This window comes from Diadema setosum, chromosome 12 (genome assembly GCF_964275005.1).
Source record: "Diadema setosum chromosome 12, eeDiaSeto1, whole genome shotgun sequence".
Taxonomy (NCBI): Eukaryota; Metazoa; Echinodermata; class Echinoidea; order Diadematoida; family Diadematidae; genus Diadema; species Diadema setosum.
In genome coordinates this window covers 2,588,054-2,608,741 of record NC_092696.1, presented here as the reverse complement: position 1 = coordinate 2,608,741, position 20,688 = coordinate 2,588,054, and the positions used below count along the sequence as shown (strand labels likewise).

Below are 20,688 nucleotides of genomic sequence, written 5' to 3'. Positions count from 1 at the left end.
GAAATTGAGTTGTGAAATGAATATGCAATGTTACACTGTTATCATATAATTATATCTGTTCTGTAATTTTTTTTTTCTCATAAGCAATTTGTATGTGATATTGTTATGTTCTGTTATATTACTGTGCAAACTACCTCGACTCGGCCTTGTTAGGCTGCCATGGTAGTTGTTTTTCAAACCATGAATAAATAAATAAAGAAAGAAAGTTGTGAAATTCTATTAAATGATGACATACCACTTACCACATTTAAATTTATACAGTACGCTTCACTTCCAAGGTAGCTTTGTGGCTGCCTTTTTTGCAAATTTATTGCTCCTTAAGATCGATACCTTTTCTTTCAAGAGAGCAAAAATTGTTTCTTCTCCTGTAAGTGCATTTCTATGTACATGTATCCACATAATTATATCCACACATACACAAACATTCATACACACAATCACACAAACATTTACACACACATGCAGAGATTCCTTGTGAACTGTAAACATCACAGTTATTAAATCTTTAAATCACTGCAAAGTTTGTGCTGAATATTGGATGGCACAGTTTAGTGAAAATAATTCATTATTACCCCAGTGGCTCTCATTCCTCTTCAAGTATGTCAACATTAAAGGGCAAGTTCACCTTCATTAACATAAGGATTGAGAGAATGTAGCAATAGTAGTAGAACACATCATTGAAAGCTTGAGGAAAATCGGACAATCCGTTCAAGAGTTATGAAGTTTTGAAGTTTTTGTGCAGTCACCGCTGGATGAGAAGACTACTGCAGTGTATGATGTCACATGCGTACAACAATATAAGGAAAATATAAAGAAAATTTCACAAAATTTCATCTTTTGAAAAAAGTACACATTCCCTTGACTCGTTACTGACATATGTTATGGGTAATATTATTCCCATTGCCTTTAGAAAGAGGCAAGTCAAGTGCTTTTTTATTATGCGAAAAAATTGAAAATACAGTGTATGTTGAATTTTCTTTACATTTTCTTTATACAGCGTGTACTGTTGTACTCATATGACAACACGAGCCTTAGTAGTCTCCTCATCCAGCGGTTCCAACACAAAAATTCTAAAAATTCATAACTTTGCATCGACTGTCCAATATTCCTCAAACTTTCACTGATGTGTTCTACTAATATTGCTGCATTCTCTCAATCCTTATGTTTATGAAGGTGAACTTGTCCTTTAAAGAGGAGAAAACACTGATTCAAACATGTAAACTTTTCATTCACATTTACAGATTTATTTCAATCCCTTTCAGATAAACGTCTTGCAGCAATAAAACACAATATTTCAGATACCATAGAGGCATATACAATGTATCACAAATTTCATGAGAATAAAACTACAGCGGAATACAACATGACAGAAGGAACATATAAAACAAGACTGAAACAGCTGCATCATATGCTGAAACAACCCAGACCTGTTTTACAGCTTCATATTGGGAAGGATTAACACAAACAGTACCTTGCAGCCAAGATAAAAATACAATGTACAAATAAAATGCAAAATGAAATATGCAGCAAATGGCGCACTTGCACCTTCAATATAAAAAGTCTTTTTCCTCCTTTGTGCATGTGTGTATGCAACTACATTTTGTATTCTATTCACACACTCGACATGACTATTATTTAAATCAAATACCTTGTAAAGATCATCAGGAAAACAAAGAATTATACTTCATCTTCATAATGAGTTGTATCTCATAATGAAACAAAAATTAAATGCTACGACAGATTCCCTTCACAGGAAGTGAGTGCTCACTTTCTAAAATTCTGATCCCAAAGAGGATCCCAACAAGCAAAACCTACTCCAGGAATAAGGCTTGTCTGGACCATATACAAATAACATAACGTATACATGTACTTGGTGATTTATGACCTCATTGGTCATTCACATGTGTACAACAAATCTACTTTGCATAGCTAGGCTGCTGCCAAGTCACAGATGGCTAATTTTAGTGTTGATCTACAATTTCAGACTAACATCTTATTTCACATTACACAGAAGCCTACTCTGATATTTCACTTATTCTGAACACCCATAGGTCTGCATTACCTGCCTACTTTTGTGGTGTGGGGCAGACCAATAGATATTCACATGATTCTATATGAAGTAATGAAGCGGGATCTTTATCTGAGTGAGATGGATATAATTTTCCTTCAATTAAACCTTTCTGCAATTTAGTGAATTTTGTATATTACATGTACAATAAATATTGTAAAAAAAACTAAAAATGCACACATGTATGCATGTATGAACTTTTTTGGCCTTCTCATAGAGGCTAATGGAAGAAATCAACACAGCCAACATGCATCCTTAGCACTACACGTTACAATTCTTGCTGAATCTGCTGTTAAAATCAATCAAACAAACAAACAAACAAACAAACAAACAAACAAACAAACAAGCCCTTGGGAAATCCTTTGACTCAAAGATTAGTCCACAACTGCTCCACAAACTTATTGCAAACATTTCCTATTTCAGCCCTTTAGATTTTTCAAACATATACATGTACGTGTATCTCAATACATGTACAACATACTGCATTAAAAGTGACATAATATCCAACTTCATGAGAATCAGCATTCAATTGCACCTTACTTCACATTAAATCCCAAATTTCAGCCAATCATGGTGTTTATTATAAACCGATTAGGATACGTTTCTGGCTCTGTAAATTGATGCAATGTTCATGACAGAAAATGCTACAACAGAGTTGTCAAGAGTGCAAGATTTGACCAGGTTTCAGCTTCCCTGTTCTACATTATGCACTTCACAATTAGCCAACACCATAAGTTGACAATTCTCTCATAGGCATTACATTTTGTACATACAGCGTCATATATGATATGCCTTGGGTACATCAACTTCATCAAATGAAATGTTTGAACACTAAAAATGATTGCACTGCTGTTGAGTTGATACAGATAAATGAAACAAAATATTTCTGCATTTCCGGGTGAAGTACAGTCAACCTTGTCCGAGTCAAATCTATTTAGAATGGAGAAATAGAGCTCTTAGACTTAGAGAAATTTGACTTATGAGGGATTAAAACCAACAGAATATGAAGAGAAGAGGACTTGGAAAGACCTTCCAATAGGGTGATTATTCTTACAAGGTCAACTTAAGCAAGGTTAACTGTAGAATCTTTCAATAGTGCTACGAAGACATATCTTAAGGCATGCTTGGTACAAATACACTGACCTTTTATCACATTATACACTTATCCAGTCTGGAAGGTCTGTAATCTTTAATCTTTACTGACCAGACCCAGAATCTCCATCATAAAACTCTAACTGCACTGCAGTAATAAGGTCTCCCTTCTTAGAGAATGTAAAGTTAAGCTCAAGAGGGCGTCCTTCCGTCTCGTAGCACTCCACTACTACCTCCTGACCGGGACGGGCTTCTCGCATGAACATAATAGAGCAGCGTTTGAGGTCATACGCGACCAGCTCCTGGCTGAAGGCTGAAAGGGCTCCCTCTCTTGAGGCAAAGCTCCCACAATCCATGCACATTCGCAGCATGTCTGCTTGGTTGAGGTGCGAGTTGAAGTCGGTGTCACTCCAGTTGACGACGAAGGAATGTTTGTACGCATTCTCTGGCTTGAACTCCAGGTCGAAGCCTTTTGGTGGGGATTCCCGTACGTTTGTTGGGCAAAAGTGTTTCAGAAGGTGAGCATAGGGAGCAGGTCGTCGCACTTTCATGTCCACTGTCACCATCTGAATGGTGTATGTAGCTAGCTCCTCATTGGTGTCCGGATCTACACACTGTGTATCCCAGCATACAGTGCTCTTACCAAGAAAGCTGACCCTGGCATTGAACTTGAGGGCGTGATCAAGGTGTAGTCTCCTCTCCAGACCTTGTGTAAAGTTCATCACAGTGTTGCGTGCAAAGACGGAGGCCCCCTCGAATTCTACATCGAACAAGTTCAAACTGCCCTCAAAGTAATCTGCCATGCACCATGGGTTGATTTTACCTATGAACAAGAGAAATAAGAAATCAAATATAAGGGTACCATGTTAATTCTTTTTTCTTTTTATTTCAGAGGGTCCCTTCCCCTTGCCACAAAGTCTGTTATTCTTTGTGCAAGTGTTCTCTTTTCTTTCTTTCTTTTTTTCAGAGAAACTTAATGTGGGTAGACATGTCTCTTTCAATACACCTGTATCCTTACACAGATAGGGATACACCTTTAATTAAATATTTGGTGGAAAGGTTAGAAATACAATGTATAACAAACAATAAAATGTATAAAATAAAATTAAGTCTGTCATTTTTATGGCCCTTGATCAAACTGCATTTGATTGCAAGCATAACTGATTGAACTTTTATGGTACATGTACAAATGTAATTTGTCACACCCTTGTCTATTTTCTGACCTGTTAACAAGCTGTATGCTGGAGCCAACTTCTGCTAAAAGTCTTCAAATCAAAATGTAACTGTAGGATTAGCATCTTGGCACTTGCTGCAATCTCAGCCTTATTCAAGTACCATTTCTATCATAAAGCTTGTAAATGTACAATATACACATCCACCACAGTAATCATGCACACATGCACTATAAGAGACAGTTGTCTTTCTTTTCTATTTTTTCTCCTTCCCTCTCTCTTATCCTTAAAAAAAGCTCATTTCAACCATATTGTCCTCGTGACATAGGCCTGGAGTTAGATTTAGAGGTCAGCTTAGGAAGAATTGTGAAATATGGGAAAATATAAAAATCCATTTAGTTCTTGTGTTGTAAGGTCTAATTTTGATGCAACCATGACAATTTCTTCGATGCACAAACTTCAAAATGGTTTAGAATTGCATTTTGAAAGACTGCAAGAAAGAATATGACATTGATTATTAGAAAGCCACATCTGCCAAAACAAAAATCTGTGATGGTTTCGAGAATCCATTGTAAAAGAGCCATATTAAAGTAGTATTTTCAATACAAATTACAGTTTGTAAGCATCTCTACCAAATTTGTTGAATTCCCCATAGCCCAGGTCCTTGTTGATGTAGGATTTCACGAGATCAGTTTGTTCCAATTTGTTCTCCTGGAACTGTTTCATTAGCTTCGTCCATTCTACAGGAATGCCTGGGGAGGATGCCAGAGTCCTGGTGGGAAGACTGGTCCTGGAAGATAATGTCATTACAAGAAAGACAGATAAGAAAAGAGTGGAAGGAAGTGAGAATGAGTATAAAAATACAAAGTACTTCTGCATTCATTGATAATCGTAATAAAAATACTAGACCCTAGACAGAATATTTTGTCTGCATACGTCCAGCAACCAGAGTGTTTTTGTTTTGTTTTGTTCTTGCTTTTTAAATATTTTTTTCTTAGTTTTTTATGAATCTCCTCCACAAAGGGAATTCTGTGGAGCCAGACGTATGTAGTCTCCACGGAACATATACCTGACATGATGATACAGACCAAACTTTGGGTAAATACTGACCCTCAATTAATAAAATGATGATTTGTGTTTTGATACACAGTCGTGGGTACAGACAACAGAGTCAGTTATAGTATAGGCCTTCATTACAAACCATTTCCGGTGGTGGCAAGTCTAATATTGTCAGTAGACCCCTTTATACAACATATTATAACAACAATAACTAGAAAAGCACTCTGAGAGCGCAGACCTCCACCAAGCATGCAGCTCATTTCCACCACTGATCTTGTTCTTCCATAGAGATATCAGTGATTTCTACCCATATAATAGTCCGACCAGACGCTGTAAGTACGCCGTGCCGCGACGTACCTACGTACAGCGACTGGGCTGTGTATAGTTACCCATATAAGTACTTAGCGTTGTGTGCTGAAAGTCGCCCAATTTCCCAATATAGAAGCCTTCATTACATCATAAACCCTAAGCTGCACGGCGCGCCTCGCCCTAGCAGAAACTAGAGCATGCACTTTAGTGCGCGCATGCAAACTCAAATACGCGCAGCCTGAACTCTAAAGTTCATTGTCATTGACCCTACCTACCAAAATGTCAAAAATCCTTCATTAATTCCCCCAAAATTCTCGGATCATTACCAAAAGTTAATCGTTTGGTACTTGTATCATTCTCAACCATTCCGGCAAGTTTCATCCCAATCCATTAACTACTTTTTGAGTTATTTTGCGCATGGACAAACGAACGAACGAACAAACAAACCATGCCAACGGTAACGAAAACATAACCTCCTCCCTTTTGGTGGAGGTAATAAATCTAATGATGCCAACCTTAGTTATTTATTACATAGACAGTCTATAATATTTTGCACAATCACAACAATCGTCAACATCAGAATTAAGATGAATGGAATGAGCTGAGGAGTGCACTTTCACTATGTTGACCTTGTTATTGTTAACATCATCAGCGACTTGTCAGTGCCAGTGGATTAGTTCATTTATTCTCAAATTCAGAAATGGAGACTTTCTTCTTCTTTTTTGTAATTCTTAAAAATAGAGAATTTCATGCCGAATTTCTTTCCTTTAACATTTGTGTTTCAGTAGACTAAAAAGTGATAAAAAACAGTGACCCACCCACACCCGCTACCTGCTATACGATACCTGTTGCACATACCTGTACGCGGCCGCGGGGCACCGTGCAGGGCTAATCTCCTGCATCAGGCCTGCGCCTACCGCCCCTACCGGCGATTTACGACAGACCGTTGTGGACATGCTGTAAATGTTGCGACCATCTCGTCTGGAACAAGCAGAAGCGGCTAGAAATAGCCTGGAATATATACCTGTACGGGACATGTTGCAAACGTTTACCAACATTAGTAGATATGACAAAGATGTGACTGAAGTACTGTTGACAGCCTCAGTGGGACAGGGCAGGGAGCACCGGGCAGGATACACTGTACATCACACTAGTGATATGATGCACTGTATGTGTGACATGACTACTGCGGGTTTACGTTTTCCTTCGTATTCAGTATAACAATTAAACCAGCCTCTCCTGGAGCCAAGCCTAACTCCGAAGAAGCTAGTTGTATCACCAAAATTTAATATTTGCCTAAAATTCCTCATTTATTGCAAACAATTTTTCTTTTAATGATTTATAATGAGTAAAATAGCTAAAATAAGGCTTCTTAAGCCATTGAAAATCGTACAATATGATTTTTCTTGCCTTAACAGTAACTTAAAAATCTGTAGCGGCTGATAATAGGTCAAAAGAGCCATGCCAGTTTGCTAGCTTTGAACTAGTCGTTGCAGTCAGACCGCAACGTCCTGAAAAGCCTTCGCATTTATCGTACGCGTATGCATGGACCTCGCGGACATGAATACGTAATGAGCTGGGAGACCACATTTTTAGAGTGTCTGTAAATCTAAACGACATTATCAATCTTCATGATTTATATATCGATAAAAAGCTGAAGAGTTGTACTTTGATGAAATTCGACCACTTGAAAGGTTATGACATATAAAATATACTGAACAAGGAAATTATAAAACACAAAATTTGCATATTTTCCATTCTTCTTAAGGGGTACACTAGACCGACGAAATTAAGGTGGACCAAAATGGAAGAGCTATAAAATGAAAGAGGAAATATCATTCTATGAAAACATAATGACTTCATGTGGACTGATCCTATGAACGGGTCAGGTTGGCGAATAAATCATTGCGTTGTACAGTTAATTTTTGACGAGATTTCAGTTTGCCGCGAATACGCGTTTCTGATTGGTTAATTCCCTCTGAGTGGAGAGTTGAACGCACCTCGCGGAATGACAGTAAACGTGTACTCTACATAACAGTAATACACTGTGTGTAGATGACAGTGTAGGACCCTATATGGGGTGTGTGTGTGCGCGCGCACAATGTGTGTATACGCGCTCAGGTTCAGGCAACTGCAGCTGGTGTAAGATCTCCACGTAAACAACAAGAACAACACTCCACTCTGATCGACAGCTCAACTTTGGCTTGAACTTTTTTTTTTTTTTTTTGCCGGCACAACTAGATAAGAGTAGAGTGCATTAATAAGTAGCATACAAATCAATAATACAAGATCTAGCACTGTGTTTGCACACATGAGTTCTTTGGGGCTCTCTTTTTGGTATTAGAATAATTATTCCTTATTAATCCACTGTATACATCGCTGAGTAATTTATCTAATGATACCCTGGGAGCGCATGTATCTCAAATTGCCACACTATGATTTTTACTCGACGAGACTTTCAATTTTTATTGTTTTCTAAGCCAGGGACCAATTCAGTTCTTAGTGTGCTGTTATAACAGGTATATCTAAAACGTTGACTATCATTCATGTGGTGATTCAACCTATGAACGGGTCGGGTTGGCAATAAATAGAAAGCCTTGTTCTAATTTGTCTCAGGGTCGTTTGGAAAATATCGATATAATGCAGAGATATGAATAATGATATCATAAGCTCATTTTGTATAATGTAAGCATTAAAAGGTGTGATTTATTTCAAATATTCACAAACCATGTCAATTGGTCACGGATAGTAGATCTTCATGTCGCCAATAAGTGAATCTCGTAGACCATGCACTTTGTCTCTGAATTATCTCGCAAAATCTCGGGTGCTGAGAAGGACATGCGCAAAAACCTGCGCGTACGATAAATTTTTGATTTGAGCTCATTAACAGCAGCGTTGCGGTCTGACTGGTTGTATGTAGGTGTGGTGTGCATTGCAGTAAGGCACGCGGCACACACACATGTGATGCAGACGCACGTTGTACGCACGTACGTCGTACCAAGATACGCCATGAGGAGGATTGTTTTATACTATTTTTCTCTGTAAATTCTGTTCTGTCCACATCACTAAAGTCTACCAAAGGTATACCGCCTGAATTTCAGAGTATTTGACTGATTCAGGAATCGACATGAATAACGCCAGCTTATTTGGTATCTTCAAGAAGGTCGTAAAATTGACGAAGGATCCCACGAATGGCTGCCGTGTGGTGCAGTCCCAGCGACACTTCGCTCTCTCACCCCGCTACCTCGGGCGGCTGAAGAAGGGAGCGTTGGAGACATTGGAAGCCGAAATAGGGCGATACTCGGAGAGGTTCGTACAATCAAGGAGTTCCAACTGGCTGTAATTATTCAAACAGCTTTCAGTTTTCTATTGATGTACAAAAGAATTCCACAGCCTCACAGGTGCACTTGTGCCTTTGATGATCGATGCGATGGTCGAGGCCGCCGTCGTCTTGCTGAGCAATCGACTGAAGCCTGAAGGTCTTGAAGATTCATAATTTTGAACGTAATCATTTTTTATGTTGGTCATAATTTTGCTTATTTATTTATGAAATGAAATGAAATGTCACTTAATGATGGAGCATGTAAACAAAGTCAATCCCGTCCAGAAATTTGTCCAGAAGGGTAAATCAGAGCTGTATCATGTGAAAATGTAACTTCGAAACTGTACCATTGACCATCCTGGAGTGGAAAGCTGGTTAATCACTTTTCCTCTTACACACTCTAGAATCTAGGACTAACCGTTACTAATTTCCAAAAATGAAACTAATAATGATATGGAATAATCTTCAAGCATAATTCTTTATTGATAGATGCATCAGATTAGCGCCCGGGTATGCCAGTTGAATAATTTTCATCTTTATTTCAGCATTTTTTGCTCAATTTCTATTCGCGCATTTTCGTGTCTGTACCACCTAGATCTAGAGTCCTACCCTAGACCTACTACTAGACCCTACCTTTTTATAAGAAGGAATAGTGAAAAGTAATTACCATCATAAAGACACATCTTCCTTTGAAAGTGGCTGGTGATTATGCAGCGAGACACGAGTCAATTGTCTTCGTATCTGCGCGGCAGACCCTGTTTGGCACAGCGATGCTTCAAATATTTTTGAGCGGCCGCTTCAAACATGGGATCAAAGGGAATGACACTGTTGTTACTCCATCTCTTGAACCTCCTTGGTACAATCAAGCTCCTTGGTAAAATTCCAGTATCATGGACGTCGCTGAAGTGACTGAAGTACTCGGTCTTCCCTCATGAGTTTGCGGTTAATTGATGTCAACGATATGTTCAGATGCTGCCATACCACCTTGCCAACAAGATAAATCTGCTATGATTTACATCTAAATAAAAATTGTTTATTTTTAATTGCTTTCTGTCTTCTCAATTCATAATATCCACACTTGCACTCGTCTTGTTGTGTCTCATAATTTTTGTCTCAGCTCTTTAATTCAAGTAGACCCTAGATTATATTATTCTGAAAGCACAGCCAGTATTATTGACTATCAATCATTCGTTCATGTGACAAGTTGAAGAAAAAGAAGAAGAAAGAAAAATCTAGCTTACCCTTGGCCTTCCACACTCCACAGTTCCAGATGGATGAATTGTAAACGTACAATGTGTTGATTTTGTATTGTGTAAAAAACCAGGCAAGTTGGAATTTCTGATATCCCTTTTGATTAGAATTTGCCGAGGTGATGTGACTTTACAGTTTAGCAGGTCTTTAAAAGTTTGCTACAGTGTATGAACAGCAAGAAATTGTCTAATCTAGATTGTCTAATTGTTGTTAAAGCAGTGTTTGCTTTGGACAGAGAACATGCAAACAGTCACTAGTACTAGGCCCTACTTTATTGAAAGAATAAATTTTTGTCATTAAACTTCTCAGTATGTATGGTAGTGATACCATCAATCCCTCCCTCTCTCTCTACCTTTCTCTCTCTCTCTGTAGCCTACAGGCCATCCCACTGGCCTACACAGACCTCAAGTTGCTGCAGTCAACGGGCTCCATTTTTGATGATCAGCCATTTATTCACTTTGATGTGACATTCAAAGCCGTTGTATTCCAGCCAACGTTGGGTTCAGTTTTGAAGGTAAGTGAATTATCAAATATTCTTAACATACAAGGAAGCACTGAATAAATAGAAAAGAAATATATGATTAGGTTATAATCATATTCATCATTGTCATATGTTTGCAATCTTGTGGAAAATTGATTCCTAATGTATTGTACTTGGCACAATTTGTCATTCATTTCAAAATCGTGCTGCACCATGCATGATAAGTGAACATATGAATGGGTAAATATAAGAAATCTGTTGGTTCAAGCTTCTCTGCTTGTTATATTCTTAAATTCTCTCTCAGCTCATACAATGACTTTTTATGTTCACCTTGTTCACCTTGATGTGGGGCATAAAGTATACTGGACTTATTTGCCTCTCTGCATCCTCTTGAATCTTGCTGCGAATGTTGTTTGCTCTACTATTTGTATGCGTAGGGCAGGAGCATCATGGGAATTTAGTATCCGGGTTGTAACAGTTGAATTTATGTTTCCATGACTTTTCAAGATTTGATTTGAAGGTGTTGATGCTGCTGCTATCGATGACTTCAGGTGGTAGGCTGTTCCACAGATTAACTACAGCTGTACTCGGTGTGAGAAATTCCTTTGCCATACATATGAGTTTGCGTAGGGTTTCTTGAGCTTGAGTGTGTGACCTCTTGTCCCGGAATATGTATATTGCTGGAAGAAATCTGAGCTATGCAAATTGTCTAGGCCATTGGAAGAGCCAGATGGTCTGGTTTGGTCTGTTGATACAGAGTACCAGTATCCGTTGCAATTTCTAGTTGTAGGTTCTCCTGCAGTTTTCTGTTCCGTTCTGGTCAACGGTGAAGATTTAGAAATTCGTCCTCTGTAGATTTTCAAGTTGACTTCACCATTTTCTCTTCTACGTAGTTCCTCTCTCAGGAATTTTCTCTCCTACCTCTGCTGAAGCGTCAAGTCGGGAAATATGTATGTGTTTTTCCATTTTGTAGTTTTGCAGAGGTGTTTTGCATTCTTGAGGATTTCACTCGTTTTCACTTGGCTGTTGTCTTCTGCCAATCTTTACCTCACTAAGAGAAAATAAGTTTCGTGATTGTTCTAGAAATGATACTCTTGTTTAAATCATGTTGTTTCACAGCAAAGTTAATTTTGGTTTTTGCCTTTTTATCCTTCACATTACATGGCTGATGATGACATTTTTATCAGGCGATTTATGAATCAGTGTTATATGTACATGGTGTCTATCTTGCCATCAAGCATTTTGTGACAGGGGCAACAAAGGTATTGACAAACATAGCTCTAATTCCATAAGCCTTCAAAAGAGATGTACACCAGCCAAAAATGAAATGCTCCATTCAAACAGACTTCCCTCTGCTCAATAGAGAGTCTCATCTTTCACTGCGTACATGTATGAACTGAAGTATTGTTCCATTAAAGGTAGGGAATCCCATTTGCATTTAAATGAAGAGTTGTATAAAGACAGTGGTATGTTGAAGAGAGTATCATTTTAGAAACTCCCATAAAGTATTGAAAGTGGAAGGTAACATTTAGTACATTTTTATTGACTGTTAGATTTTGAATTGAATTTTTTCGGGGCTCACCGTAAATTCCAGTATATTACTAGGCTACCTTTGCAGACCCATGCACTGCATGTGTGTCCATCATGTATATTTTGTGAAGAAAGTTCATCAAAACTTACAAACATTTCTATATACATTCTTGCCACACACTCTATATGTTATTACATCAGCTCTTATACATTAGATTTGTGTTTATTGATAAAAAAATACAGAAGACTGCAACAAAAAGGCGTAAGTGTGGCTGACACACAGAACTACTGAGTAGTTGAGTTTTGTGCATTATTCAAATTGTAGATAACTGTTGACTTCCAAATTTCTCAGCAGTGGCCTAAACAAGTCCCCTGAGGTTCATATTTAATGTTTTGCTGCATTTTGGGAGGTCTGTAAAAGGTATCCCCTACCTTTAAAGGGTGTGTACAGTTATGGTTGAGGTGAGGATTTAGCTTTTAACGTTTTGCGAGATATTCAGAAACCACTCTATGAGATGTCAAAGAGCACGCAGTTCTAAGGGGTATCAAAGGTTTATTTGATGAAAATCGGTTTTGAAAAGGCCGAGATATTGTTGTATCCAAAAACAAGGCGAAACAAAGAGATCCTGATAAAAGGCGTGGCCTGTCGCCTTTTATTGTTATCACTTTTTTTTATATCTCGGCCATTTGAAAACCAATTTTCATCAAATAAACGTTGAATCCTTCTTAAAATTACATGCTCTTTCATATTTCATAAGAGGTTTCTCATTATCGCACTTAGGAATGTTCAAAACATGAATCCCCACTTCAACCAGTACTGTACATTCCCTTTAAACTTCATTTGCAAGTTGTTAACCATTGCCTACAATATATTTGGGCTGCTTCAAGTGTTCCATGCTGGCATTAAGCTGAAATAGGTAAACAGGAATTGGTAGAAATTGTTGATTCAGATTTTAACTTTTTGCAAGAAAATAGGAAACCTCTTATGAATTAAAGAGCATGCAATTCTGAAAGGAATTCACATTTTTCTTGTTGAAGAAAATTGATTTTGAAATGACTGAGACATCAAAAAACAAAGTAAAGTAGTCCTGATAAAAGGTGGGTCTTATCTTTTATTAGGACCTCTTTGTTTGCGGATGTCTCAGCCATTTTACAACAAATAAACTTTGAATTCCTTTAGAATTGTAGGCTTTTTAATATTTCAGAAGAGGTTTCTCATTATCTCACAAAGGAAAAGTTGGAAACCTGAAGCTCCAACTCAGCTAAAACTATACTATGCCTTTAAACTCAAATGGGTTGCATTTCTCTTAATTCTAAGTGTGTGTGATTTGTTGCAGTGCCAGGTAAACGAGTATGCAGGCGATCATGTCAGCTGTTTGGTCCACGACTGGTTCAACCTCTCCTTCCCTCTCCACGACCCTGACCTGGAAAAGAGGTTACCTCGTGGGTCGAAGGTCATGGCCATGGTGACCCACATCCAGGCTAAAGATGGTTTGATAGCCATCAAGGCCACGCCTACTGGTGACAGGTGAGACACTCTCTCATGGAATGTGATTTGAGAAACTGTAAAAATTGAAATTTTTGTGCAAGTTAGATTGTAAGAACACTTGCACATGTTCGTGATGCAGCACTGACAAAAAGTGTGTCAGTTTTGTAAGTCCATGAGGAAGTGTACACGTATGTTCTCTACTAAGTCTAGAAATGGTATAAATAAAAACACAGTGTTCTATAGAATTTAAGGTAGATCAGGCCTGTTATCTTTTCTAAGTAATGTCAGGCCATTCAGTTGAAAAGCGAACAATTTTCAATGAATGTTTATGATTTAACCTTCATAATGTTAGTACATCAATCTAGTGTTTCATATTTTCACCCCATAATTTGATTTTGGGATAGATTCTGGTGAATTGCTTGTTTTAATTATTTTGGAACAAAGTTATCTCTCATTAAAGTGTTCTCACATATGGTATTGTATTAGGGGGTAATGACATTGGAAATAGAAAATAACCAGACATCCCTGAAATTGACCCTTTTATCTTGGAAATTCCCAAATACACAAGAAAAGTTGGTGATACAGAAATACATTCAAGTCCAATACAAAAAATACCATGATTCACATGAAGTATTTTATTTCATAAGTCTCAAAAGAGACTACTATATGTATAATGAGTAGTAACAGGAGAGTCTGCATGCCCGTCCAGCAATACAAGTGTATGTTAGTGTTCGTTCCAGCGACAGGAGGTTCTTAAAGGGAGGCAGTCCTGAGAATTTTCACTGTATGATAAGTAAGAAGAGTAAAAAATAGAACCTTTCACCAATTTATACACGTGGAAAGCAAACACTGTCTCTGTACGCGATTTAAAAAAAAAAATAATTCCTGCAAGCGATCGTGTAAGAGCCTGCCAAAAGGTGCAACGTCATTGATGCCCTACTCTCAAGTTGACAGCCGTGCCTCAGAAAACCAATTTAAGTGTTCAAAATGATCATATCTAATTTTTTCATAACATGTTACAATATGTGGTTTTATTATTTCCAACAAAATATTTCAAGCTTATTTATATATACAATTAATATAAAAATAAATAGTAAACATGTATTTATAAATAACTAGGGAGCGTACGCATGACAAGCAGAACACGGCTGGGAAGAGTTGTGCCTCGGTGACGTCTGACTCTCCGCCAAGACTTGCTCATTAGCGTATTCACCATGCAGATTCACACTTTTTCAATCAAAATTTACCAGCTTATTTGATGATTTGAAAGTTTGTTTTTGGTGAAAGTAGTTCATTGGAGGTACCAACAACGACATATTTTTTTTTTAAATTCGTGAGGACTGCGTCCCTTTAATGTCAAGAGCTTGTGTTCTCCACATCCAGCCATGCTGTTTAGCAGGGGGAAAACTTCATGTTCTGATATCAGTACTGTGTAGAGGTAAATAATCACCCTATCTGTTATGAAAAGAAAAAGAAACTCCCACTAGATGATGTTGGTAGGTAATAGAAATAATAGTGGTATATTGTATGTAATTTGTCTGAAATTGGGGTGGTTCATGAGCACTGACAAAAAGTGTGGCATTTCATTTTGTCTTTTTTTTTTTTTTTTTAGGTTTCCAGAACTTCAAGGCTCTTCCAAGCCACCTGTCATAGTCCCCAAAGAAGAACCTCTGGATGAGATGGATGCAGGAGGTGGACAAATGTTTACTGCTCTGGACAAGAAGCAGAAACATGACAGTGGATTCTTCAGCAACCCAGAAGAAAGCTTCTCAGAGGTCATGAATGATGACACGGAGAAGAGGAAGAAGAAAAAGAAGAAAAAGAAAGAAAAGGAAAAGTCTGACACAGAGAGAGCTGATTGTGAGATTGGAATCAAACAAATTAAAGTAGAACCTGACACTGAGGAAGTCTACAATACAGAGCGACTCTCTACCAGTGAACAGAGGGGTGTAAAAGTTGAAGAGGGAAGCACATTAGTAGGAGAAGGAATTCAGAAGAAGAAGAAAAAGAAAAGAAAAGAAAGAGAGATGGATGGTGGTGATGAAATTTTGATGAATATCAAAGTAGAGGTAGACTCTCCGGGAGATTACGATGTTGCTATGAGCTGTCGGGCAGGCAAGAACACAGTGACAAGTGAATCAAAGCTTAGTGTAAGAGGAAGCAGGACGGAGGGAAAAGAGCACAGTGTGGAGATTAAAACAGAAGAGAGTAGTGCAGAATCACATCAGGTGAAGAAGAAAAAGAAGAAGAACAAGACAAAGGACATGGACTGTCCCCAAAGTGCAACACTGATTGGAACGCCCAGCGATATGGAGGATGTTCTTGAGAGCAAGGTGCAGAACAGGCCTACAAACCTTAAACGGACTCATAGCCCACCGGCAAATGACATGAATGGTTCAGTGTACCATTTTGAAAGGACTACACAAAATGACGTGTGTAGGACCAAGGATGAATCTTCCCCTTCTTTGCCAAAAAAGAAGAAAAAGCATAAACATCAAATGGAATGGGTGTGATCTTTTAGACATCCAGGCATCATCTCTTCTTGTGTCTTCCTCAATGTATAAAAAGACTGAAATTAAGGAATTGTTATTATTATTATTTTTTGTTGGTGGTGTGTTTCAAAAGGGAACTTATGTGAAAGAGCTGTTTGTAGGGCATGGGAACACCAGTGATGGTTCAGTAAAAAGTTTGAGCCAAAATCAGACAAATATCAGCTGATGAAACCCCGAAGTGGCATCAGAAATACAGTGCACTCCCGTTATAACGAAATGCTCGGGACCGGCAGTTTTCTTTCGTTATAACGAAATTTCGTTGTAACCGAACAAATACAATATATAGGAAAACAAGGAAGCCACGCATAATACCATATTCTGTTTGTTGAATACCTGTCATACACTGGAAAGCTATGTGAACAATAAAACAAATAGTCATTCAATTTCAGATTATTGTATTACAATAATGCAAGTTCCCCTCGGAAACTGTGTGTGACACACCAAGCGAACACACAGTGATGTGACGCGTTCGCGTATGCAGAGACGCTAGATAAATGCTTGTTCCGCCATGTATTTTCGAAAACGATCCTCATTTTGTTATAACGGAGCACATTTCTTTTGTTTTTCTTTGTCTGTGGCGCTCTGAAAAGACTTTGTTATAACGAAATTTTGCTATAACCGTGTTCGTTATAAGCGAATTTTGTACCATAGACTTTAATGGCGATAATTTTGGGACCAGAAGTTTTACTTCGTTATAACCGTGTTCGTTGTAACGGGAGTGCACTGTATAATCTACCCCCCCCCCCCCACACTTTTGAAAACGTGGCACCAGCCATGGCATGTACACTATTGTAAGTCCATGTGTTTCATACATTTATTTAGAAGTGGGTTTAAAATCTCAGCAACCTAATTGGCTGATTGTCATAAAAATATTTTTACCAGTGAAATACTGTACGAGCTGAAATTTTCGCGGTGGTTTTATTTTCGCGAATTTCACGAATCGCCTTTGAACCGCAAAAATAACGCGCAAATAAGTAAGTTCAGTTAGACCCTCGCAACCGCGAAATTAACAACATGCGAAAATGTCCTCCAAGTAGCAATTCGCGAAAATATCTGTACGTGAAAATTTCAGCTTGTACAGTAGGAATCCACATCCATTAAAGGGACATTCCAGACGATTTTCATAATTTCACATCATGTAGTACAGAAATCGACAACTCCATGTATAGATTTATGGAATTTATTGTGGTTCTTGCGCAGAGAAACAATAGTTTGAAAAACCTTAAACAAATTACACTGAACAAGGATGATGACATAGGAGGTTCACATATTTCAGAAATGTAGCAGTGTAATTCCATGACAATACCGCTTGCTTGCAAGTTCACCTGTGTATAATCTGTGCATGCCTTCTTCTTTTGTTCTGCTTCCTCGAGCCTCAACTCATGCATTCTTATGGTGACTCTGCCATGTCATCATCCTTGTTCATTGCAATTTGTTCTAAATTTTGAAAATATTCTTATTTTTCATCCCAGTTATCACAAATTCTGAAACTCTGTCCTCAGTATAACTATATTTACAGTTGTTCAAATGTAAAAATCTGAAAATCATCTGGAGGTCTCCTTTAACATAATTGAGCTGCATGTCAGAGAGATTCTTCTTGAAAGAAACTCTGCAGATAGATTTGTGCAGGGCTGTGCAATGACACATTTCTTGTAGTAAATTTTTGCATCAGGCACAAGATTAGAAAAGAAGTTGAATATTTGCAATTTTAGTATTTTATGCTTCCTCTTGATAAGACATATTATACACCCATGTATTCCATGATATCAGAAGCACTCTTTAACTTTGAAAACACACTAAAAACCTATTGCTGCAAAGTGGCATTCCACAGTTAAAATGTTCATTCAATTCTTATCAATCAACTCAAACCTGTGCAAGTGTACTGGCATGTGTATTGAAGGCAACATGAACACCATTTGTCAGTTTTCTTTTGTTTTTGTTTTGTTCTTTTTTATGCACATGCCACATCAACATGATAACTTCACCCCTGTAATACAGTCAACTCTGCCTAAGTACTTCACCCCTGTGATACAGTTAACTTTGCCCAAGTCCAATCTATTTGGATGGAAGAAATACCCGACTCAGAGAAAATTCTACTTATGCGAGGTTGACTTAAGCAAGGTTGGCTGTAGTTACAAAGAGCAATCCAAATTTAAGAGTTGCTATGTGACGTTTTTCTAGCACCACAATCCATGAAGGGGCAATTCAGTTTTAGACTAGCTGGTAATTTGTTCCAAAAAAGTCATCAAATGAATTTGTGAATTGAGGAGACTGACATTCGTGCTTACATTAATGTCAGGTGATAGATTCATGTGATGTTTATTCCAAAAGAATTTTGCGAGAAGGGAATACACCTATGTCACGTGATACAAGGCAATCCTTATCCTCACAGTAGATCAAGTATGCAAAATTGCAAAACCTAAGACATTGAAAAATAGAGATTTAGTCAGCCATAAAGGTCCCACCATTTTCTTAAAGCTGTATAAAATTCTATGGCAGTCAGTCACTTATATTTCAGATTTACCCATAATCAAGAAATCTTGTAAAATGAGAGAAGAGTTGGTCTCAGTGTGAAAGTTACCATGAGAAAAAAAAAAAAATGATATAACAGTGGACATATCATGTGCATGATTGGTTTGCCAAATTTTATTTGATGCGACTGGCAAATTATGTTCAATAAACTCTCCATTTATTACAAATTTGGAAACATCTTGTGCAGTATTCCAGTCATTTAATGTTTGGATTAGGCTGTAACATTTGATGAACTCATTTTATTGTTGTGCACCAACCATCATACTGTAGTTAAATTTTCCACATATTTTTTTTTTGTATTTTTTTTTTTCTGAACTGACTTCTAGTACATTTTGATTTGATTTTACAGTTATATGGATATATCAAAATTCTGAACAGCAATAAGAAATATGATTTTATAGGGATTTTTTCTACCTTGTTTTCTACCTCGTTTTCGACAAGTTGTGATAGTTGTTACAAGCTACTGAAATTCTTGCAAATGATTGGCTGAGAGCAAATTTGTCATAGAAATGTGGCAGTTGTCACTGATAACAAGTTTAATGAAACAGGGCCCAGAAGATGGAAGATATTGTGTGTGAATATCAGTGACAGTGTGAAACCAGAGCCATTGATGCTGTATCAACTTCATGTTAGCCTTTTGCAAAGGCAGCTCGCTATAATTTCAGCACACGCACACAGAGAGCAATGGACTCGCACACACAGTGCGCGACCAGCGAGCTGCAAGAGTAGCTCACTCCCATCCGATCTCTGTGTGCACAAGTCCACCGCCCGCGTATTCCAGTCCATTGCGAGCCGCCTTTGCAAAAGGCTAAGTTCATGTATGCAGGGGCATCTGGGTACATTTGCATTATAAAGTGAAGCAGGTCCTTATCAAGTGATTGGCTGAGTGTATACAGGCATTTATTCTGCCCATCATGTAATTTTGCTTACAAAATACTAATGATCAATAGCACTTTCATGTTGTGATTGTTATGTTGTACCAGGCGAGATTTCATTGTTGAGTACATTCACACACACACACACACACACACACACACACACACACAAACACAAACACACACCAAAAAAAAAAAAAAGGGCTGCTGTGGAATTTAAATGCCTTCTGAAGTTTCTTCCTAAGTTTCTTCCTAAGTCAGAAACTTAGGAAGTGCCTAGGAAAGACAAAATTGGTATTCTGAAATTTCTTCCTAGGCACTTCTTAATGCAAATTAAGCCATCCTTATCCCCACCCACGTCCTTTCCTAAGCCAATACGAAATGCCGTATCATAAGGAACTAACCAATGTCTGCCAATGACAATCGCATATTACTGTGAGGTAGGGTCAAAAACACGAGTGCGCGGCACGTCCCCTTTCTCACGCTCATTTCGCGCATCAAAGTACATGTGCGCGCAATGACTGACAAGCGCGCCTATCATGATGCTTGCAGTTTGCTATTCTTAACAACGTACTTAGGATAGGGGTGGAGCTTTCCTAAATATTTTCCTAAAATTCTTTCCTAAGTGCATTCTAGAATACCAACTTCTTCCTAAGTCAGAAATTTGCATATTCCCGCCCCCTTCCTAAGTTTCTTCCTAAGTCTACTTAGGAAGAAACTTAGGAAGATTTTCAGAATACCACTTAGGAAAAAATCCTGACTTAGGAAGAAATTTCTTCCTAGGAAGGATTTCAGAATACCACCCCTAGTCTGTAATCTATCAAATGACATGGATCTGCTTCATCATTTTACAGAACAAATACATCTTCTAGCAACACAAATACATCTTGTAATTCACATTTTGTATAGGCATTTGTGTACTAATTAACCACACTTGGTACTTTCAAAACAGTCCA

At 37.9% G+C, this 20,688-nt stretch overlaps 2 protein-coding genes across 2 annotated transcripts; one reads left to right on the top strand and one right to left on the bottom strand.

The window, feature by feature from the left end:
- Positions 1–1,228: 1,228 nt before the first annotated feature.
- LOC140235691 (uncharacterized) lies at positions 1,229–6,799 on the bottom strand. The gene is made up of 3 exons (XM_072315709.1): positions 6,559–6,799; positions 4,965–5,122; positions 1,229–3,983 (listed from the first exon to the last, which is right to left on the bottom strand). The coding sequence occupies exons 1-3, from the start codon at positions 6,756–6,758 to the stop codon at positions 3,265–3,267; spliced, it is 1,077 nt and encodes a 358-aa protein (XP_072171810.1). The 5' UTR covers positions 6,759–6,799; the 3' UTR covers positions 1,229–3,264.
- A 1,891-nt stretch (positions 6,800–8,690) lies between these two features.
- Positions 8,691–19,022, top strand: LOC140235962 (uncharacterized). Its single transcript, XM_072315958.1, has 4 exons — positions 8,691–9,009; positions 10,646–10,787; positions 13,622–13,812; positions 15,386–19,022. The coding sequence occupies exons 1-4, from the start codon at positions 8,828–8,830 to the stop codon at positions 16,284–16,286; spliced, it is 1,416 nt and encodes a 471-aa protein (XP_072172059.1). The 5' UTR covers positions 8,691–8,827; the 3' UTR covers positions 16,287–19,022.
- Positions 19,023–20,688: the final 1,666 nt, after the last annotated feature.

Bases quoted from the DNA above. Each gene is read 5' to 3' on its own strand.
- LOC140235691 (XM_072315709.1), bottom strand. From the start codon at position 6,758: ATGTTGGTAAACGTTTGCAACATGTCCCGTACAGGTATATATTCCAGG. The intron at 5,123-6,558 runs GTATGTGCAACA...ATTATCTTCCAG, and splicing joins TGCCCCGCGGCCGCGTACAG to GACCAGTCTTCCCACCAGGA. The intron at 3,984-4,964 runs GTAGAGATGCTT...TCTTGTTCATAG, and splicing joins TGGGGAATTCAACAAATTTG to GTAAAATCAACCCATGGTGC.
- LOC140235962 (XM_072315958.1), top strand. From the start codon at position 8,828: ATGAATAACGCCAGCTTATTTGGTATCTTCAAGAAGGTCGTAAAATTG. The intron at 10,788-13,621 runs GTAAGTGAATTA...GATTTGTTGCAG, and splicing joins CGTTGGGTTCAGTTTTGAAG to TGCCAGGTAAACGAGTATGC. The intron at 13,813-15,385 runs GTGAGACACTCT...TTTTTTTTTTAG, and splicing joins GCCACGCCTACTGGTGACAG to GTTTCCAGAACTTCAAGGCT.